This window comes from Eleginops maclovinus, chromosome 18, assembly GCF_036324505.1.
Source record: "Eleginops maclovinus isolate JMC-PN-2008 ecotype Puerto Natales chromosome 18, JC_Emac_rtc_rv5, whole genome shotgun sequence".
NCBI classification, from domain to species: domain Eukaryota; kingdom Metazoa; phylum Chordata; class Actinopteri; order Perciformes; family Eleginopidae; genus Eleginops; species Eleginops maclovinus.
The window spans coordinates 710,401-730,151 of NC_086366.1; the positions used below are offsets into that span (position 1 = coordinate 710,401).

The window sequence follows — 19,751 nt, forward strand, 5'->3', positions numbered from 1 at the left end:
TACTACAGTCAGGTACAAGTACTGAGAGCTGTACTACAGTCAGGTACAAGTACTCAGAGCTGTACTACAGTCAGGCACAAGTACTCAGAGCTGTACTACAGGGAAGTACAAGTACTCCTTATTTACTGAAGGAGTTTAAATTCCTCTTAATATGAAGATCTGTAGCAGTGACAGAATCACAGTATGGTTATCAGTATTTACAGTTGTATACAGAAACTGTGTGTGTGTGTGTGTGTGTGTGTGTGTGTGTGTGTGTGTGTGTGTGTGTGTGTGTGTGTGTGTGTGTGTGTGTAGACTTTAACCTGTTTATCAGTGATCCTCTCTCTCTCCAGATCGTGGAGCCAGTGACAGATCAAAGACCCTTCAAAATAAAAGCGCCCACACATTTACTAACTCATTTCACAGAAGTTGTTTGTGTGTTTTCGTCCGTCGTCTCTTTAGGATTCTACATTGAATTTAACCCTTTAAAACTCTAATATCCAGCTTCACATCCAGCACGGACTAAAGGAGTTCACTTATTAGACATAAACTTCAGAAACGTGACATCTCAGAATCTAAAGCCATAAAGACACTAAAGAATGTTCCGCATTAATCTCAGAGAATATCCAAAATGATTCCTGCTTTTTGATCCTGAATCGTTCCACTTTATTACACTGAATCGTTTTCCTCGTTAAGGTATGATTCTCTCTACGAAAATCTGAATCCAGCAGAATATCTTCTATGGTTTGCAACAAATGTGTGATTTCATCTGGAAAAATAACCAGCTTTACCTCATAAAATGAGCACTTTGATCTCAGTGAACCTCTGGATTATAACCCCCCCTCTGTCATTATGTATATGTTCAGTTTCTGCACACTTACAGGATAAACCCGTGAACGTTCGACACCAAGAAGTTTCAGGGTTATTTCCTCCTCCTCAAAGCCCCCCCCATCCGTTGGCCCCCACCAGCCTGCAGTGCTACCTGTCCCTTTGTCCCGTTTTATCTCGGAGCGGTGCGGGGTCCCTCGGGCTTTAAAGGAGCCTCTAAATAACCGTATTATTCTGCTCTCACAGTCACAGTGAGTCGGATATTTACCTGTAAATCACAGACAGGGAAATATCATGTATTCTGAAGCAGCTCGTCTGTTTGCGTTTCATAATTTCACACTTTTATTTATAAGAAAACCAGCAAACATAAATAAACACAAAGAACAAATTGAAAATCAAAGTCTCCAAACGTAATTAAATGAGCGGTTCTCCCGCCGAGCCCGAGGCTCCACACACCTCGTTAAAGGTTTAGAAATAACCCGACGAAACAATCCTTGAATGAAGGGTTCCTCTTCTCACCCTCCGTCTGAACCCAGAGCCCAAGCTGGCCGGCTCTGTGTGACTGTTGGTCAACGGCTTGTCCCGCCTCTTAGCCTATCACGTGCAATGAGTGCTAGCCAATAGGAGCGAGTGTTCCTTAGTGATGTCATCATGTTTTTTATTCTTGTTTTTAAGTAAAAGTAAAATGATATTTTGTTTTGTTATTCTCTCAGATTGAAGTCAGCAAGTCATTTTGAATCTAAAAAAGTCAACATTGTCTGATTTTGTTATTGATATTTCTGAGGAATATTTACATAAAAAGCTGATAATTGTCTGGGATTTAACTCATAAATTAACCCCCCCCCCCCCCCACCAGCTCTATAACTGATATCTTTGAATCTTTGAGTACTCTCACGACCCCCCACCCAGCATCGCGACCAAGAAACCAGTCCATCATGTGACTGGTTTTTATACGTATGCAGATTCTGGGGTTCTGTACATTTATACATCTTTACAGCTTTTATTTCCCAGCAGCCCCGGCGCCTCCTACACAGCGCCTCCCGCATCTCCCCCTCCTCCTCCCCCTCCCCCAGTCCTCAGCTCGTGCCAAAGCTTAACGAACGGCTCGCGATTCCTCCAGATCAACTCGTGACCAAACAGGATGTACCAGCTGCAGGGGACAGAGAGCATCATGGGAAATGTAGTGTCATTCCATCGTCCGTTTTCTTAACACTTTATTTATATTTTATTATTCTGATTCTTATGGAGGGTTGAACTCACATCCCGAACACCGCTCCTCCTAAATGCGCCGCGTGGTCAAAAAACCGCCATCCCAGAACAACGCCGGCCGTGTCCATGGCAACGATCGCCTTCAGCGCCTGGGAGCGAGAGGACGAGGTTAACGTAATGGTTTTAAACGCTTAAAATGAAGATCTGGACGCTTCCAGAGGTTTTTGGGTTTGAGGATTCATTTGGTATTTTTTATTGTTTTGATTTCTTTGAGATTTTAGATTTCAAAATGAATAGTTTATTTCTATTTCATCCTTTCATTAAAAAAGACTCATTTTTAAAGACAAACTCATTTCAGTTTTTTGTCCAAAATATAACAATAATAATCTCAGTGATGAACTCACGTTGGCGGCGGAGAAGGTGAACATGGGGAGGAAGATAACGGCGAGTTTAGCGTCAGGCATTTTGGTGCAGACGGCGGCGAGGACGGTCATGATGGCTCCGGACTGAAACACAGACTCAAATCATTTTGTTTTTCACAAACATTTCCAACCATCCGACAGGAAGCCGGCGTCTGAACCAGAGGCCCGGACCCTCAGGAGGAAGAGTTTAAATAACACGTACCTGATACATTCAGACATTTACTCATTTACAATCAGAACAGTTTCCATACTCGGCACTGTTTGCCTCATAACAAATAGAAAAATGAACATTTTGCAATAAAACTAATGAATAAATATGTAAATGCAAAATTTAAATATCAGTCAGAACTTCTTTTTACATTTAATGGAAAAACATTTGTTGGCAGAATATTCTCTAAGATTAAAAAGGAAAATAAACAGAAAAATAAACAGGATTTTCTGTGAAATGAAAGAGATCATTCTCCCAGATTTCATTCTCAATTATATAATAATATTTGTTGCTTCCTAAATGTCTGACGCAGTAAAACTCTCATCAGATTCAAATATAACGTATTTATTCCTTTCTATTTGTCTGTGAACATGATATATGATGAGTGTTGGACTCACGGCTCCCAGAGACGGACCGAACCTCCCGGTGGCTGTTTTACACACATAACTGAAGAAGGACGAGACGACGCCTGGAGACAGAGAGAGAGACAGACAGACAGACACGGAGACAGACAGACAGACAGGGAGACAGGGAGACAGAGAGACAGACAGGAGACAGACAGACAGGGAGACAGAGAGACAGACAGAAGGAATCAAAAGTTTGTGTCCGTACCAGAAGGATTAGAGGATATTATTACCACACGTTTTTATATCTTTCGGATTTATTTTGGACCTTTCTTTTTCTCTGACATATTTTCTAGAACATTTCCAGCTAATGTTGACATATTCTTTCCCCCATTTTTAACAAATCTCCTTGACAATTTTTACATATTTTCCTAAAATGTATTGGGGCATTGTCCAAATATTTCTTCCAAAAACTGTTTCTATTTAGCTTTCTGTCATCTTTCACACGTAACATTTTACATTCTCAAAATATCTTTTCTGAAAAACGTTGAGTATTTTTTAGAAATACTTAAATTTACTTTCCTGAATTTTAAAAACTATTTCGACATATTTTTCACCAAATGTTCACATATCTTTTTAATGTTTCTAAACATGTTTGGGGCATTAACCACTATTTTTTGCCATCTTTTAAATACTGTTATATACTTAATATACTCAAATATAATTACTTTGATATTTCTAAGATTTTGGTGTTTTTCTGACAATTTGTACTCAGCAATCTTTCACATATCAAAGGACATACAGTATGTCTAACCATTTTACAAGGGCATTTATTCACCTATACTTCAGAATAATCTCACATATATTTTTCACATTTTTAATACATTTTATATTTTATTTTGACATTTTTTGTGAACTTAAAAAAATACGTTTTAAAAAAATAATATTTTAAATTTGCATCAAAATCCTTTAATATATCTATTTATAAATTGCCTGAAATATGAGCTATGTCCCCCCCCCACCTCTCATGAACCCCTGAGTGTATTTAAGCAGCACCTGCAGACAGGTAGACGGCCATGAACTGCTCCCTCCCCAGCATGGACACGGCGCTGGAGGAGAAGCTCCACAGGACGTACATGTTGGCGGCCAGGTGGAAGAAGGAGAAGTGGCTGAAGGTGGAGAGCAGCATGGGGGTGCACAGGGTCTCTGGGGGGGAGAACACACAGGAAACACGTTAAAAATGCTCATAGAAAAATGTCTGGAAAATGTAGATCTCTGAAATATACGGAGTAGACTGCTGAAAGATATCAGATCCTTTTATGATCTCCATCAGTTACGGTCAAAATGCCTGGAGTTTATTTTAAATATCCAAAAATGTTAAATACTGTCCGAATAATATGGAAAGTATTGGTGAAGATTTGACAACATTTGATTTCAACAATGTGCATACCTCATCTGAAGATACTAAAAATATCACAAATTTAACAGAAAAATGTTTTGTTTTTTAACTAAACTTGAAAATTGTGAACTGTTTGAGAATTGTCCCAAAAATATCTGGAAAATGTAAAATAATATCCAAAACATACATGACGGACCGGTGAGATCAGAACATGTTCTGTGAATAATCTCCATAAATGATGTGCAAAATGCTGGATTAATGAACACTGTGATGGACTGACTGGAGGCCGGGTTGGCGGTGAAGTATTTGAGCATGGAGCGCTGCAGAGCCGGGACCCTCCAGCAGCAGAACACCACGGCGTTAGCAGCAATGACCCCTGGGGAAACAACCACAGAGTTTAGACAGGCTGGTGGGAGTGAAGAGGTGGATACAGTAAACATGTTTGTCATATTTATTCAGTTTTACTCTTTTTTTTAAATGTTTTTTTATTATTTTTCCTAATTTAGATTTTGAAAATCATTTTGAAAAGAAATTCTGAAATATTTGACTTTATCCTTCGTTATGTTTCATCTTTAAAATAAGTTTTTCACAAATGTTTTTTTATTAAATCAAATAAACTTCCCTTTTTATTTTCCATTTAAAAAGTAAATATCTTTTTGGAAAAGTCTCAACAACATTTTTCCACATATTGTTTGAACATATTCATATCAATTCATATCAATTCATAATATTTTGAAAATGTGTTTTGCAGTGAGTCTCACCCGTGACCGTCCTCTGACCCTCGCTCAAGCTGTTCCACCATTGGTTGATCTGAAACAGCCAATCATAGCTCAGAATGAGAACTACATCATTGACATAAGATCAGTTATGCTCGTGAATAAATGAGACTTCACGGCGTGCGCTCGTTACCTCTTTGCGCACGTCTCCTCGTTTCTGAGGCCGGAGTTTCTCCAGCCAATCGGCTCGGATCTCGTCAAAGTAACTCTGCACCCGAGACTTCAGAGACTCGTACTGCCAGATCGCTGCCGCACCGAAGGAGCAGCCTGTAAACTGAGGAGGAGTTAGCACCGTCTGAGACTGAGGAGGAGTTAGCACCGTCTGAGACGAGGAGGAGTTAGCACCGTCTGAGACTGAGGAGGAGTTAGCACCGTCTGAGACTGAGGAGGAGTTAGCACCGTCTGAGACTGAGGAGGAGTTAGCTCCGTCTGAGACTGAGGAGGAGTTCGCTCCATCTGAGACTGAGGAGGAGTTAGCGCCGTCTGAGACTGAGGAGGAGTTAGCTCCGTCTGAGACTGAGGAGGAGTTAGCTCCGTCTGAGACTGAGGAGGAGTTAGCACCGTCTGAGACTGAGGAGGAGTTTGCTCCGTCTGAGACTGAGGAGGAGTTAGCACCGTCTGAGACTGAGGAGGAGTTAACACCGTCTGAGACTGAGGAGGAGTTATCACCGTCTGAGACTGAGGAGGATTTAACACCGTCTGAGACCGAGGAGGAGTTCGCTCCGTCTGAGACCGAGGAGGAGTTCGCTCCGTCTGAGACTGAGGAGGAGTTAGCACCGTCTGAGACTGAGGAGGAGTTAGCACCGTCTGAGACTGAGGAGGAGTTAGCACCATCTAAGACTGAGGAGGAGTTAGCACCGTCTGAGACTGAGGAGGAGTTAGCAACGTCTGAGACTGAGGAGGAGTTAGCATCGTCTGAGACCGAGGAGGAGTTCGCTCCGTCTGAGACTGAGGAGGAGTTAGCACCGTCTAAGACTGAGGAGGAGTTAGCACCGTCTGAGACTGAGGAGGAGTTAGCACCGTCTGAGACTGAGGAGGAGTTAGCTCCGTCTGAGACTGAGGAGGAGTTAGCTCCGTCTGAGACTGAGGAGGAGTTAGCTCCGTCTGAGACTGAGGAGGAGTTAGCTCCGTCTGAGACTGAGGAGGAGTTAGCTCCGTCTGAGACTGAGGCGGAGTTAACTCCATCTGAGAATGAGGAGGAGTTAGCTCCGTCTGAGACTGAGGCGGAGTTAACTCCATCTGAGACTGAGGAGGAGTTAGCTCCGTCTGAGACTGAGGAGGAGTTAGCTCCGTCTGAGACTGAGGAGGAGTTAGCTCCGTCTGAGACTGAGGCGGAGTTAACTCCATCTGAGAATGAGGAGGAGTTAGCTCCGTCTGAGACTGAGGAGGAGTTAACTCCATCTGAGACTGAGGAGGAGTTAACTCCATCTAAGACTGAGGAGGAGTTAGCACCGTCTGAGACTGAGGAGGAGTTAACTCCATCTGAGACTGAGGAGGAGTTAGCTCCGTCTGAGACTGAGGAGGAGTTAACTCCATCTGAGACTGAGGAGGAGTTAACTCCATCTAAGACTGAGGAGGAGTTAGCTCCGTCTGAGACTGAGGAGGAGTTAACTCCATCTAAGACTGAGGAGGAGTTAGCTCCGTCTGAGACTGAGGAGGAGTTAACTCCATCTGAGACTGAGGAGGAGTTAACTCCATCTAAGACTGAGGAGGAGTTAACTCCATCTGAGACTGAGGAGGAGTTAACTCCATCTAAGACTGAGGAGGAGTTAGCTCCGTCCCATGATTTCTCTTTTTCCCCCACATATATTTCAGACTTTGTTCCCAACCCTTTTTGGACATTTCCCTTTTTATTTTTTAATATTTTCACTTCTCTTTTTCATTGTTGGGATTGTTCTGACATTCTTTCATACGTTTTTTGAAACGGGGAAATTTCTCATCTATTTTGAAAATGTTCCATAAATGATTGAAACATAACTCAAATATTTTTGACATTAACACTGCTCGTATCGGATGAGAAGTGAGTGACCTACCCCCACGGTGAAGACGAAGGGCTTTAGGAGGCGGCCGAAGTCTCGGGGGGGTCCGGGGGGGGCTCGCTGCTCCACGTGGGGGGGGGATGTGCGGCGCGGGACGACGGCCTCGAGGGACTCGATGTGGGGGGTTTCCTCCTCCCCCTTCTTCTGCTCTGGTTTCCTGGTCACCTTCCGGAAGCTGCAGCGCTGCTGAACGCTGTGAGGGATCCTGCTGGGGGGATGGGGGGGGGGGGGCACAACACAGAGGCTGTTAGATACTGTCAGGCTAAAATTAGAGAGAGGACTCTTTAAAGTAGAGACACTACATACTGATATACACCTGAACATCAGCAGGAGAGGACTCTTTAAAGTAGAGACACTACATACTGATATACACCTGAACATCAGCAGGAGAGGACTCTTTAAAGTAGAGACACTACATACTGATATACACCTGAACATCAGCAGGAGAGGACTCTTTAAAGTAGAGACTCTACATACTGATATACACCTGAACATCAGCAGGAGAGGACTCTTTAAAGTAGAGACACTACATACTGATATACACCTCAACATCAGCAGCAGAGGACTCTTTAAAGTAGAGACACTACATACTGATATATACCTGAACATCAGCAGGAGAGGACTCTTTAAAGTACAGACTCTACATACTGATATACACCTGAACATCAGCAGGAGAGGACTCTTTAAAGTAGAGACACTACATACTGATATACACCTGAACATCAGCAGGAGAGGACTCTTTAAAGTAGAGACACTACATACTGATATACACCTGAACATCAGCAGGAGAGGACTCTTTAAAGTAGAGACACTACATACTGATATACACCTGAACATCAGCAGGAGAGGACTCTTTAAAGTAGAGACTCTACATACTGATATACACCTGAACATCAGCAGGAGAGGACTCTTTAAAGTAGAGACTCTACATACTGATATACACCTGAACATCAGCAGGAGAGGACTCTTTAAAGTAGAGACACTACATACTGATATACACCTGAACATCAGCAGGAGAGGACTCTTTAAAGTAGAGACTCTACATACTGATATACACCTGAACATCAGCAGGAGAGGACTCTTTAAAGTAGAGACACTACATACTGATATACACCTGAACATCAGCAGGAGAGGACTCTTTAAAGTAGCTCTATGTACTTCTTTCACCTCTGATCATAACAAACAGCAACTAGCCACCAAGCTACCGTTAGCCGCTAACAGCCGGCTTAGTGTAACCGTCCTCTACAAGCTAACAAGCTAACAAGCTAACTCCGAGCAGGGGGGCTCCGTCCGTCTGTTGGCCGGGAAAGGCTGCCTGTTTTTCTGCTGTGGTGACTGACCTGCCTCCCTTCGCGGAGCTCCGTAGAACATCCTCTCCTGTGAGTCTGAACAGAACAGCGCAGCTCCTCCACGCCATGTTGGTGACCCGGTGACCCGGGAAATGGTGCTTCACCACCGGGGTCACAGAGAGTCAAGAGCCGGGGCAGAGGGCCCCCTGCCGGGCGGAGACTGTAGCACATTCAACCGACACATTTCCCCCATATTTTCGAACATTTTTCACATATTCCTGATTTTCTTTTGTGACATTCTTCACACATTTTCCCGAAGTGTTCTTCTATTTTTGAGCATTTTTTCAAAAACAAATCTGATATTTTTCTGTTTTTCCACGAAATGTGTCTCATATTGTTCTCATTTGTTTGCAAATTTCACAATTTCACATTGTTCTTGGAAGTTTTTTACACTATTTTGTTTTATACAACATGTGAAGCCCGGTCACCCTCAGAGCGACCCAGAAGAGGTGCATCATCTCCGGGCAACTGCAGCTTCTTGCTCTACTTACAGCTTCTTCTTACAGATTTTTACATTTGAGATATATTTTTTTAATGATATTCTTTTCTTGTGTTTTACGATTTCTTTCTAGACTTTTCTCCAAATATTTAGATATAAAATAAGATTTTTTCCTGGAAACTTAATACTTTAATTTTTCCTCAGATCTTTTCTTCCGTATACTTAAAATGTCTTTATTTGAGGACTAAAATAAAAACCAAACACTAAAACTTTGATGCAATTTATTGAATATTCATCCGTCCACAGAGAGTAATATGTGTTAGTGAGAATTCTCTCCTACAGGGATTAAAATACCACTGACAGATTTAAATACAGAAACACAAACATGACAACACCTGTTCCTCAGGTAACAGAGAAGCTCCTCCCACTTCATGAACCTGATTTATATTTAAACCAGTGTCTCATTAACACAATTATCTGTGCATTTTATTTTGTAGGAGGGGAGGAAAGGGGGCGGGGTTTCCGCCGTGTCATCGTTTACCAAAATAAAACAAACACAAACAAATGAGACATCAAATAGCACCAACATTAATTTCAGGCTAAATAAATATTCTGAGGACATTTACAGTAGAAATATAAAACGTCGAGTTCAAACATATTTACACATCACAGAGAGATAATACAGAACCAGAACCGGGCCCGGAGATCAAATAAAAACATGTATTACCAAAATAAAAGTCACTTTGTGGTAAATGTTGTTTTGTGACGGTGACTAAGAACCTTAAGTTTATTAAATGAAACTCTTAGACAGATAAATATTGTATTTATAACACAAATAACACATTGATTAAACTGAAAGAAGTATCCGGTTCTGGTTCTGTTCAGATGTTTCTCAACGCTCTCGGTTCTTTACACGAAGAAAACATGAAAACAAATTGGGAAAAACTTGTTCGGTTTGAAAGAAAACTGGGAAAAATCAGAAGGTTTAAAGTCAAATATATTCACAGTTTCCCAATCGATTCTCCGCCTGCTTATTAACAAAATTATGACTGACCAATCACACGCAGTCGCTGCCTCTCAGCCGACCAATCAATGACTCTCAGTGCAGTTCTGGATCGGAGGGATGTATTATAAGAACTGGAAATATCCCCAAAACCTCGATGAGTAAAGATGAACTCAGATCTGGTTTAACTTGAGTACAGTAGAAGTACTCAGGTCTTGTACTTGAGTAAAGTAGAAGTACTCAGGTCTTGTACTTGAGTAAAGTAGAAGTACTCAGATCTTGTTCTTGGGTAAAGTAGAAGTACTCAGGTCTTGTACTTGAGTAAAGTAGAAGTACTCAGGTCTTGTACTTGAGTAAAGTAGAAGTACTCAGATCTTGTTCTTGAGTACAGTAGAAGTACTCAGGTCTTGTACTTGAGTAAAGTAGAAGTACTCAGGTCTTGTACTTGAGTAAAGTAGAAGTACTCAGATCTTGTTCTTGAGTACAGTAGAAGTACTCAGGTCTTGTTCTTGAGTAAAAGTAGAAGTACTCAGATCTTGTACTTGAGTAAAGTAGAAGTACTCAGATCTTGTACGTGAGTAAAGTAGAAGTACTCAGATCTTGTACTTGAGTAAAGTAGAAGTACCAGAGTGTAGGAATACTCTGTCTCAGTGAAAGTATTCTAAATGTTCCTCCAGTGAAAGTAGAAAGTACTCTCCTCTAAATGTACTTAAAGTAGCGACAGTAAAAGTAGTCATTGTCTGATTGGTCCATTTCAGAATAATATCTCTGATATGTTTTATAATGATTGATCAGTAAAGTGTTCTCAGAGCTGGTAAAGGTGCAGCTAGTTTGAATGCTTTGTATACTGCAGGGTAGCTGCTGGATTTACTGCAGGTGAACTACAGTCTGATTTAAGGGAGATTATATTTACCATCATTCATCCAGATCTGCCTAGCAACTAAAGGGATCAAATACATGTAGTGGAGTAAAAGTACACAGTAACAGGAAATGGGAATACTGAAGTAAAGGACAAGTATCTAAACATTGTAGTTTAGTAAAGTACTTCAGAAACGTTACACCTCTGCACATGAGAAACACTGAAGCGTCTCGTGTTGATTTAAAGGTCTCGGTGTCCAGCTCTTATAATACATCCCAGGCTGTGAGCGGGGCCATCGCTATCTCAGGGATGTTTCTGATGAGGAGAGAACACCACGACAACGTCACCAACCAATCACACTGATACACAGCAGGACAGGGCCTCTTTGAAAATAAAAGCCACCATGATATAACCAGGTTGTGAATTTAAGTTCAGCAGAGAAAAACAGGACTGATTCTATCCGTGGCTCGGCGATTTTTGCGGTAAATTCTCATCATAATAAGGTTTTGATTGTCTGGTGTTCTTCAAAGTCTCTCGGAGCTAATGCTAACTCACAAAGTCATGTTGTTGCTGTCGGACATATCAGATATCTCGGGCCCGAACACAATCACAGTTCTTGTGATTTGTTCGGGTGGTGTTCTTGCCTCTTGAGTTTGAATGCAGCCCAGAGTATTTCAGTTACAGTTAATATGAAAGGTTGGAGATCAAACATCATGCCTAAAAACCGAACGCCCAGACTGTCTGTGCTCTCCTGATGATCTGAACGGATTGATTGGTAGCGCTCTCGCAGTCTCTCCTCACAGGGACTAGTGTCTTTCAGTGATCACTTTAAGGGTGTTGAATACATTGAAACTGGAATTTAAATTCTAATAATCACCACTCATTTTAAGCCCTTAGTTACGGTGGACCGGTGCTCATGCTTTATAACGGTCCAGAACTCTTCCTTCAGGAGGAAGCCGCTGCAGCTTCAGAAACAATGCAGATATAGAAACAGAAATCAAAGCACATGAAGAAACATCTCCGTCTCTCTTTAGTGTCCCCTGGTCCCCGGCTGTGTGCGTCTCTCTTTAGTGTCCCCTGGTCTCCAGCTGTGTGCGTCTCTTTTGAGTGTCCCCCGGTCTCCAGCTGTGTGCGTCTCTCTTTAGTGTCCCCTGGTCTCCAGCTGTGTGCGTCTCTTTTGAGTGTCCCCCGGTCTCCAGCTGTGTGCGTCTCTCTTTAGTGTCCCCTGGTCTCCAGCTGTGTGCGTCTCTTTTGAGTGTCCCCCGGTCTCCAGCTGTGTGCGTCTCTCTTTAGTGTCCCCTGGTCTCCAGCTGTGTGCGTCTCTCTTTAGTGTCCCCTGGTCTCCAGCTGTGTGTGTCTCTCTTTAGTGTCCCCTGGTCTCCAGCTGTGTGCGTCTCTCTTTAGTGTCCCCTGGTCTCCAGCTGTGTGCGTCTCTCTTTAGTGTCCCCTGGTCTCCAGCTGTGTGCGTCTCTCTTTAGTGTCCCCTGGTCTCCAGCTGTGTGCGTCTCTCTTTAGTGTCCCCTGGTCTCCAGCTGTGTGCGTCTCTTTTGAGTGTCCCCCGGTCTCCAGCTGTGTGCGTCTCTCTTTAGTGTCCCCTGGTCTCCAGCTGTGTGCGTCTCTTTTGAGTGTCCCCCGGTCTCCAGCTGTGTGCGTCTCTCTTTAGTGTCCCCTGGTCTCCAGCTGTGTGCGTCTCTCTTTAGTGTCCCCTGGTCTCCAGCTGTGTGTGTCTCTCTTTAGTGTCCCCTGGTCTCCAGCTGTGTGCGTCTCTCTTTAGTGTCCCCTGGTCTCCAGCTGTGTGCGTCTCTCTTTAGTGTCCCCTGGTCTCCAGCTGTGTGCGTCTCTCTTTAGTGTCCCCTGGTCTCCAGCTGTGTGCGTCTCTTTTGAGTGTCCCCCGGTCTCCAGCTGTGTGCGTCTCTCTTTAGTGTCCCCTGGTCTCCAGCTGTGTGTGTCTCTCTTTAGTGTCCCCCGGTCTCCAGCTGTGTGTGTCTCTTTTGAGTGTCCCCCGGTCTCCAGCTGTGTGTGTCTCTCTTTAGTGTCCCCTGGTCTCCAGCTGTGTGCGTCTCTCTTTAGTGTCCCCTGGTCTCCAGCTGTGTGTGTCTCTCTTTAGTGTCCCCTGGTCTCCAGCTGTGTGCGTCTCTCTTTAGTGTCCCCTGGTTTCCAGCTGTGTGCGTCTCTTTAGTGTCCCCTGGTCTCCAGCTGTGTGCGTCTCTCTTTAGTGTCCCCTGGTCTCCAGCTGTGTGCGTCTCTCTTTAGTGTCCCCTGGTCTCCAGCTGTGTGCGTCTCTCTTTAGTGTCCCCTGGTCTCCGTTGTGTTGGAACTTCTTGCAGCGTTTGGTTTCTGCAGCTTTTAGTAAACTGCTCATGTTTCCTCTGCTGAATGTTCTCTAGATGCTGCATGTGTTGAAGAGCTGCTGCAGATGTTCCTGCATGAGTTCTGATTTGTGTTTCTATATCTGCATCCTCTCTGAAGCTGTTCCTCCTGATGGGAGAGTTGGGCCGTTGTAGAGTGGTTGCGGTCGGCCTCCGTATCTCATCCAGTAGAGTTCATATGAAAATAAAAAGTTGGAGATCAAACGTGATGTATAAAAACCAAACACCCAGAGCTCTCTGTGTGCAGTGACGTCTCCTGACAGAATAAAGCAGTCTGTGCTCTCCTGAGAACACCTCTGATTGGTTGGCAGCGCTACGGTCCTCCTCACTCCCTCATGCAGACGTTGCACCTCCCGATGCTCTCCCTCTGCTGCCAGCTCTCCTTCAGGGTGGTGGAGGGGCTGTCGGAGGCCGAGGTGAAGGAGGACGCCGCCTCCACCCGGGTCAACCAGAAGCTGTAGATGTTGGCGAAGTAGTGGCAGGTTCCCCGGGGCCCCTGGCACTCTACGAAGGGCTGGGCCCTGAAGTCCATCAGACAGCTTCCCGAGGACGTCAGAGACTGGCCGCCGCCCTCGTCCCCTGCACCTGTATGCTGCAACACAGACATGAAATGACATCATCGTGAGGTGTTTGACTGATTTCCTGCAGACAGCGTCATATTCCCCTCACTGTGGCTTTGTTTTTCAAAGTAAAAGTCTCGCACCTCATTATTTTACTAACATTTTGTGCAGTAAAGAAGCTCTACCATTGGCTGTTAAAGGGGCCCTATTCTGCTTCATATCAGTATGAAGTGTCTCTACTTTAAAGAGTCCTCTCCTGCTGATGTTCAGGTGTATATCAGTATGTAGAGTCTCTACTTTAAAGAGTCCTCTCCTGCTGATGTTCAGGTGTATATCAGTATGTAGAGTCTCTACTTTAAAGAGTCCTCTCCTGCTGATGTTCAGGTGTATATCAGTATGTAGAGTCTCTACTTTAAAGAGTCCTCTCCTGCTGATGTTCAGGTGTATATCAGTATGTAGAGTCTCTACTTTAAAGAGTCCTCTCCTGCTGATGTTCAGGTGTATATCAGTATGTAGAGTCTCTACTTTAAAGAGTTCTCTCCTGCTGATGTTCAGGTGTATATCAGTATGTAGTGTCTCTACTTTAAAGAGTCCTCTCCTGCTGATGTTCAGGTGTATATCAGTATGTAGAGTCTCTACTTTAAAGAGTCTCTCCTGCTGATGTTCAGATGTATATCAGTATGTAGAGTCTCTACTTTAAAGAGTCCTCTCCTGCTGATGTTCAGGTGTATATCAGTATGTAGAGTCTCTACTTTAAAGAGTCCTCTCCTGCTGATGTTCAGGTGTATATCAGTATGTAGTGTCTCTACTTTAAAGAGTCCTCTCCTGCTGATGTTCAGATGTATATCAGTATGTAGCGTCTCTACTTTAAAGAGTCCTCTCCTGCTGATGTTCAGGTGTATATCAGTATGTAGAGTCTCTACTTTAAAGAGTCCTCTCCTGCTGATGTTCAGGTGTATATCAGTATGTAGTGTCTCTACTTTAAAGAGTCCTCTCCTGCTGATGTTCAGGTGTATATCAGTATGTAGAGTCTCTACTTTAAAGAGTCCTCTCCTGCTGATGTTCAGGTGTATATCAGTATGTAGCGTCTCTACTTTAAAGAGTCCTCTCCTGCTGATGTTCAGGTGTATATCAGTATGTAGAGTCTCTACTTTAAAGAGTCCTCCCTGCTGATGTTCAGGTGTGTGAACAATGTGTTGGAGCGTTAGCCAATAGGAGCCTTTTAAAATGTGTATTATACAGATGATATCTGATTATAATAGTTATATAATAATTTAGTTTTAACTATTATAAATCAATATGGCCACCTCCACAGTACCCACCATGAGGAAGGAGTATCCGGTCCACAGGCTCCTCCATTGGGGGGGGCAGTCCGGCTGGGTGGAAGTCTGGCTGTGCAGAGCGACCGGAGAGGAGGGGGCTTCACACACAACGCAGCGGCTGATGTGCTCCTCGATGGAGGCTCCGCCCACCGGGATGCTGGGGACTGCCGCTGTCGTGGACAGCCAATAGGATTTGTCGTTCCGACTGGCATAGGAGCACTTCCCCATGTTGCAGGAGGAGAACGGCATGGTGGAGAAGACCCGCATACATGAGCCCGCCTGGCCTGGAACACCATTTATACAAATAGTTACCAAACAGTGAGCTATCCCAGAATAATCAACTGAAGAAAAACACTTGTGGATCTGCCGCTGAGAGGCTGAACCTCACTGTGACTACAAGAAGAGTCCCTGCTGAAGAGGGCCATGAGGTTTCCTAACATCAATAACCCTCTTAGCTCAGGACCAAACGCTGAATGTAGAGTTTACCCAGATCCTGAGTGTGCGCCTTCTCCTGCCCCTCCAGATACAGCAGGCTGTATCCCACCCACAGGACCCTCATGCTAGGGGGACAGGTTGGGATCAGCCTTGATTGGCTGTGCATCACCAGCATGAAGCCCGAGTTCAGGTTCTTCGAGGGCCCGGAGGGTCCGCGGTCACCAATTGGCCCGGGATCCCCTGAGACACACAAAGCAGGAAGTAACAAATGATGGATGTGTCAAGAGGACTGGATACAGCGCTAGAGGCGGGACCAACACCCGGTGCACTTCCTGGGGGCTTGGGACAAATCCACACAGGAATAAAGACAGACAGTGGGGGGTGGGATCTCACCTTTGGCTCCCACTAGTCCACGCTTCCCCTGCTGGCCCAGCTCTCCTCGGTCCCCGTCTGGACCCAGGGGCCCATCAGGGCCTGTCGGACCCTCAGGCCCGAGGTCCCCCTTTCTACCTGAAACACACCATTGATCACGTTCAGCTGCAGTGGGCCTGATGGAAGAAGCTTTATTCCAGGCTGTCCATCTGCTGTCCATCATCCATCAGAGATGAAAACTGTGTTCAGTGTTTCCCTCGCTCGGCTAACGTCTGCACGGCATGTTCCTCCGGTGATTTAAGTTCATTTGTTCAAGACTTTAAACCAGGAGCCGAATTATCTCATGCTACTCAAAAATAGCAGACAGAACGAATAAACCCCGTAAAAAACCAAAGAAATAGAGCATGTAAACCCTACAAATCAAAATATGCCAGGGCTGCGAGCTGAAGTATAATGCTGTCGGCGTGTTTCAGAGGTCACCTTATCTTTATAGACCTCCTTTGATTTGAGGAGGGCCGTTTCATGTTAAAAATCAGCGTTTCTACTGGCATGCTGTTCGGCTGCCGCTAACGTTAGCTTAGCTTGTTCCTCTGATACCTCAGATCCGGACATCCATCAGTAAAGTCTTTCATCTGGTTATAATAAGTAGCATGGTGTTAAAAAGCACCAAGGTGTAAAAAGTGTGATTTTAAACTGGAGGAAAAGTCTCTGACTCTAAACATCTAACGGTGAACCAGAGGGCTAGCTGTGTACTGGTTCCTCACCTTTGGGGCCAGTCTGACCAATTTCTCCCTGAAGTCCGACGTCACCAGGTGTACCGGGGGGGCGGGGATCTCCTGGGGGCCCCTGTGTCGCGGGAGGGTAAGCGGGGCAGGGGGACACCCGGCCCTTCTCCCCCTTTGGACCAACTGGCCCAGTAAATCCGTTTGGTCCTGTGAACCCTCCAGGGCCCGTAAAACCTCTAGGACCCCTACTGCCAGGCAGTCCCATTGGACCTGAAGACCCCCGAATACCTGTGCTCACACACACACACACACACACACACACAATGACGTTAAGTCGTCTCATTCAGACTCTTGTTAGTAGCCTCCATTTTTTTATTCCCCAGTGGGGTATTTACTGATGTATTCCATCTCTTAGAACAAAGTCTCTCGTGTTAAACTCAGACATTAGTTCAGGATAGCAACCAAAAACACATCCAGAAACCATTGACCTACAAACCAGGGGAAAGGAAGTGAGGAAAAGCTGAGTCATTCCTGTACTCGTCTTTATGTCAACATATCTCAGAGGGACTGACCTTTTGCTCCTGGATTCCCAGAGAGGCCTGGTTGTCCTTGGGGCCCCTGAGATCCCTTTTGGCCCTTTGTCCCCGGGCAGCCTGTGTCCCCGTTTTCCCCGTCATCTCCGGGCACCGGAGTGTTGTCACCTGGTGCTCCGATTTCCCCTGCACATCCTAAAACACCAAACAAAGGTCAGAGGTCATGGACCTGTTCGTACGTTAGTATTGAGTTGATCTCCGAACGTTTCTATCCAGTTGGTTGAACCGCAGCTGAACGGAGAGGAAGTCAGATTCTGAGCTTCCTGAATGTTTGGTTACAGTGGTTTTTATTTCAGAAACATTAAACAGGGTTAAGCCTGAAATCTGACCTGGCTCTCCATCTGTTCCAGCACAACCAGGATCGCCTCGAGGCCCGGGATCGGAGCTTTACAGTCCGATCCAGATTTACCTTTAGGGCCCAACCCCCCTGGTGGTCCTACAACAACACAGACTCTGTTACTGACAGAGACTCAAACGGAGATTTCGATGAATCCCTGCAGCTCAATCGCATCCCTGAAGGATCATACTGATACAGACCTTGGGCTCCTGGAGGACCCCGGGGTCCTGGTGGGCCGGGCTGGGATGAACCATAGGGTCCCGGAGGACCAAGAGGACCTTTATCTCCTGGAAGACCTTTGGAACCTGGAGGACCCGGCACACCCAGACCTGAACAGAAGGACAAACGATATCATTGTGATCAAAAAACCTCCTCCCAGCGGAACTGAAATCAGTACAAACGGTTATAATCCAGAACCACCAGCAGGTTAGAATCCAGAACCACCAGCAGGTTAGAATCCAGAACCACCAGCAGGTTAGAATCCAGAACCACCAGCAGGTTAGAATCCAGAACCACCAGCAGGTTAGAATCCAGAACCACCAGTGGGTGTTTCCACAGCAAACTGTTCTGGGTTCTCCCTTAGACTAAATGTATACTCAGGAGTTCTCCAAATCATGTCACGTCTACGAGTCAAAGTGTGTGTGTGTGTGTGTGTGTGTGTGTGTGTGTGTGTGTGTGTGTGTGTGTGTGTGTGTGTGTGTGTGTGTGTGTGTGTGTGTGTGTGTGTGTGTGTGTGTGTGTGTGTGTGTGTGTGTGTGTGACCCATACCTCTGGTTCCCATGTCCCCCTTTACGCCTTTCAGTCCATCCAGTCCGTGAAGCCCCAGCGGTCCAGGAGGACCTGCCGAAACAGAACAACGGTCAGCTGCTTTTGTTTTTGTTTAATTGAGGCCGAAAAGACAATACAGGGACAAGGTGGAGTCGAACTACAAGAGCTCCAACACCAGAAATATGTGGTCTGGACTAAAAACAATAACAGACTACAAAAGGACAACGAGTGGTGCTGAGGAAGTGTCTGCATCTCTCCCAGATGAACTGAACACATTTTATGCACGCTTTGAGAAGCCCCCGGCTGTGGAGGCACAAAAGGCCCAGGATCCTGCTCACTGGTTTTAACCAGTGCAGATGTGTGTAGATCTCTGGAAAGGATCAACACACACAGGGCTCCAGGACCTGATGGCATCCCTGGCCGTGCTCTCAAGGTGTGTGCAGTTCAGCTGGCAGATGTGTTCACAGACATTTTCAATAGGTCACTGCTCCAGTCTGTAGTCCCCACATGTTTTAAAGAGTCCATCATTGTCCCTGTCCCCAAAAAGACAAAACCCATCTGCCTCAATGACTACCGCCCAGTTGCACTCACCTCCATCATCATGAAGTGCTTTGAGCTGTTAGTCAAACCTTTATCACCTCCTCCCTCCCTGACTCACTGGACCCCCTGCAGTTTGCCTACAGAGCAAACAGGTCCACGGATGATGCCATCTCCCTCACCCTCCACACTGCCCTCTCCCACCTGGACCAGAGGAACACTTATGTGAGAATGCTGTTCATTGACTACAGTTCAGCATTCAACACCATTGTGCCCTCCAAGCTCATCATTAAGCTCAGGGACCTTGGGCTCATCAGCGCCCTCTGTGACTGGATCATGAGCTTCCTGACGGGCAGATCCCAGGCAGTGCGGATGGGGAACCTCACATCCTCCACCTTGACCCTCAACACCGGAGCCCCTCAGGGTTGTGTGCTCAGCCCTCTCCTCTACTCCCTGTTCACGCACGACTGCGCGGCCACACACAGCTCCAACACCATCATCAAGTTTGCTGACGACACGACCGTCATCGGCCTGATCACAGACGGCGACGAGACGGCGTACAGAGAGGAGGTCAGAGCCCTGACATCTTGGTGCCAGGACAACAACCTCCATCTCAACGTCAGCAAAACAAAGGAGCTGATTGTGGACTACAGGAAGAGGCAGAGAGAGGCACACACACCCATCACCATCGACGGGACTCCTGTGGAGAGAGTCAGCAGCTTCAGGTTCCTCGGGGTAAACATCAGTGAGGACCTGACATGGACACATCACACCAGGGTCATATCCAAGACGGCTCGACAGCGGCTCTTCTTCCTCCGCAGGCTGCGGAAGTTCAACATGGACTCCAGGATAACCGTAAGACTCTACAGAGGGTGGTGA

General features: G+C 45.5%; 2 protein-coding genes across 3 annotated transcripts in view; both read right to left on the reverse strand.

Annotated features, from left to right (window-relative positions):
- Positions 1-1,125: 1,125 nt before the first annotated feature.
- Positions 1,126-8,671, reverse strand: parlb (presenilin associated, rhomboid-like b). Of its 2 annotated transcripts, none has more exons than XM_063907601.1 (10): positions 8,545-8,671; positions 7,199-7,409; positions 5,299-5,439; positions 5,151-5,199; positions 4,670-4,765; positions 4,047-4,196; positions 3,045-3,115; positions 2,421-2,522; positions 2,068-2,165; positions 1,126-1,957 (listed from the first exon to the last, which is right to left on the reverse strand). In XM_063907601.1, exons 1-10 carry the CDS (start codon positions 8,619-8,621, stop codon positions 1,834-1,836), a joined length of 1,119 nt encoding a protein of 372 aa, XP_063763671.1. In that variant the 5' UTR covers positions 8,622-8,671; the 3' UTR covers positions 1,126-1,833. The 2 variants fall into 2 exon arrangements, with proteins under 2 accessions (XP_063763671.1, XP_063763670.1); XM_063907600.1 differs by having other exon boundaries at positions 7,199-7,412; positions 8,545-8,667.
- A 1,837-nt stretch (positions 8,672-10,508) lies between these two features.
- col4a4 (collagen, type IV, alpha 4) overlaps positions 10,509-19,751 on the reverse strand; it is a 37,419-nt gene continuing 28,176 nt past the window's right edge. The window contains 10 exon segments of the mRNA XM_063907599.1: positions 10,509-13,815; positions 15,106-15,389; positions 15,592-15,780; positions 15,934-16,050; positions 16,677-16,925; positions 17,210-17,365; positions 17,560-17,613; positions 17,616-17,666; positions 17,768-17,896; positions 18,336-18,407. Coding sequence (XP_063763669.1) covers positions 13,549-13,815; positions 15,106-15,389; positions 15,592-15,780; positions 15,934-16,050; positions 16,677-16,925; positions 17,210-17,365; positions 17,560-17,613; positions 17,616-17,666; positions 17,768-17,896; positions 18,336-18,407 — 1,568 coding nt within the window. The 3' untranslated portion in view covers positions 10,509-13,548.

Excerpts from the sequence above, each read along its gene's own strand:
- parlb (XM_063907600.1), bottom strand. The coding sequence starts at position 8,621 with ATGGCGTGGAGGAGCTGCGCTGTTCTGTTCAGACTCACAGGAGAGGAT. Across the intron at positions 3,116-4,046 it reads GGCCGTCTACCTGTCTGCAG|GCGTCGTCTCGTCCTTCTTC; the intron begins GTGCTGCTTAAA and ends CTCTGTCTCCAG. Across the intron at positions 2,523-3,044 it reads TCGGTCCGTCTCTGGGAGCC|TCCGGAGCCATCATGACCGT; the intron begins GTGAGTCCAACA and ends TCTGTGTTTCAG.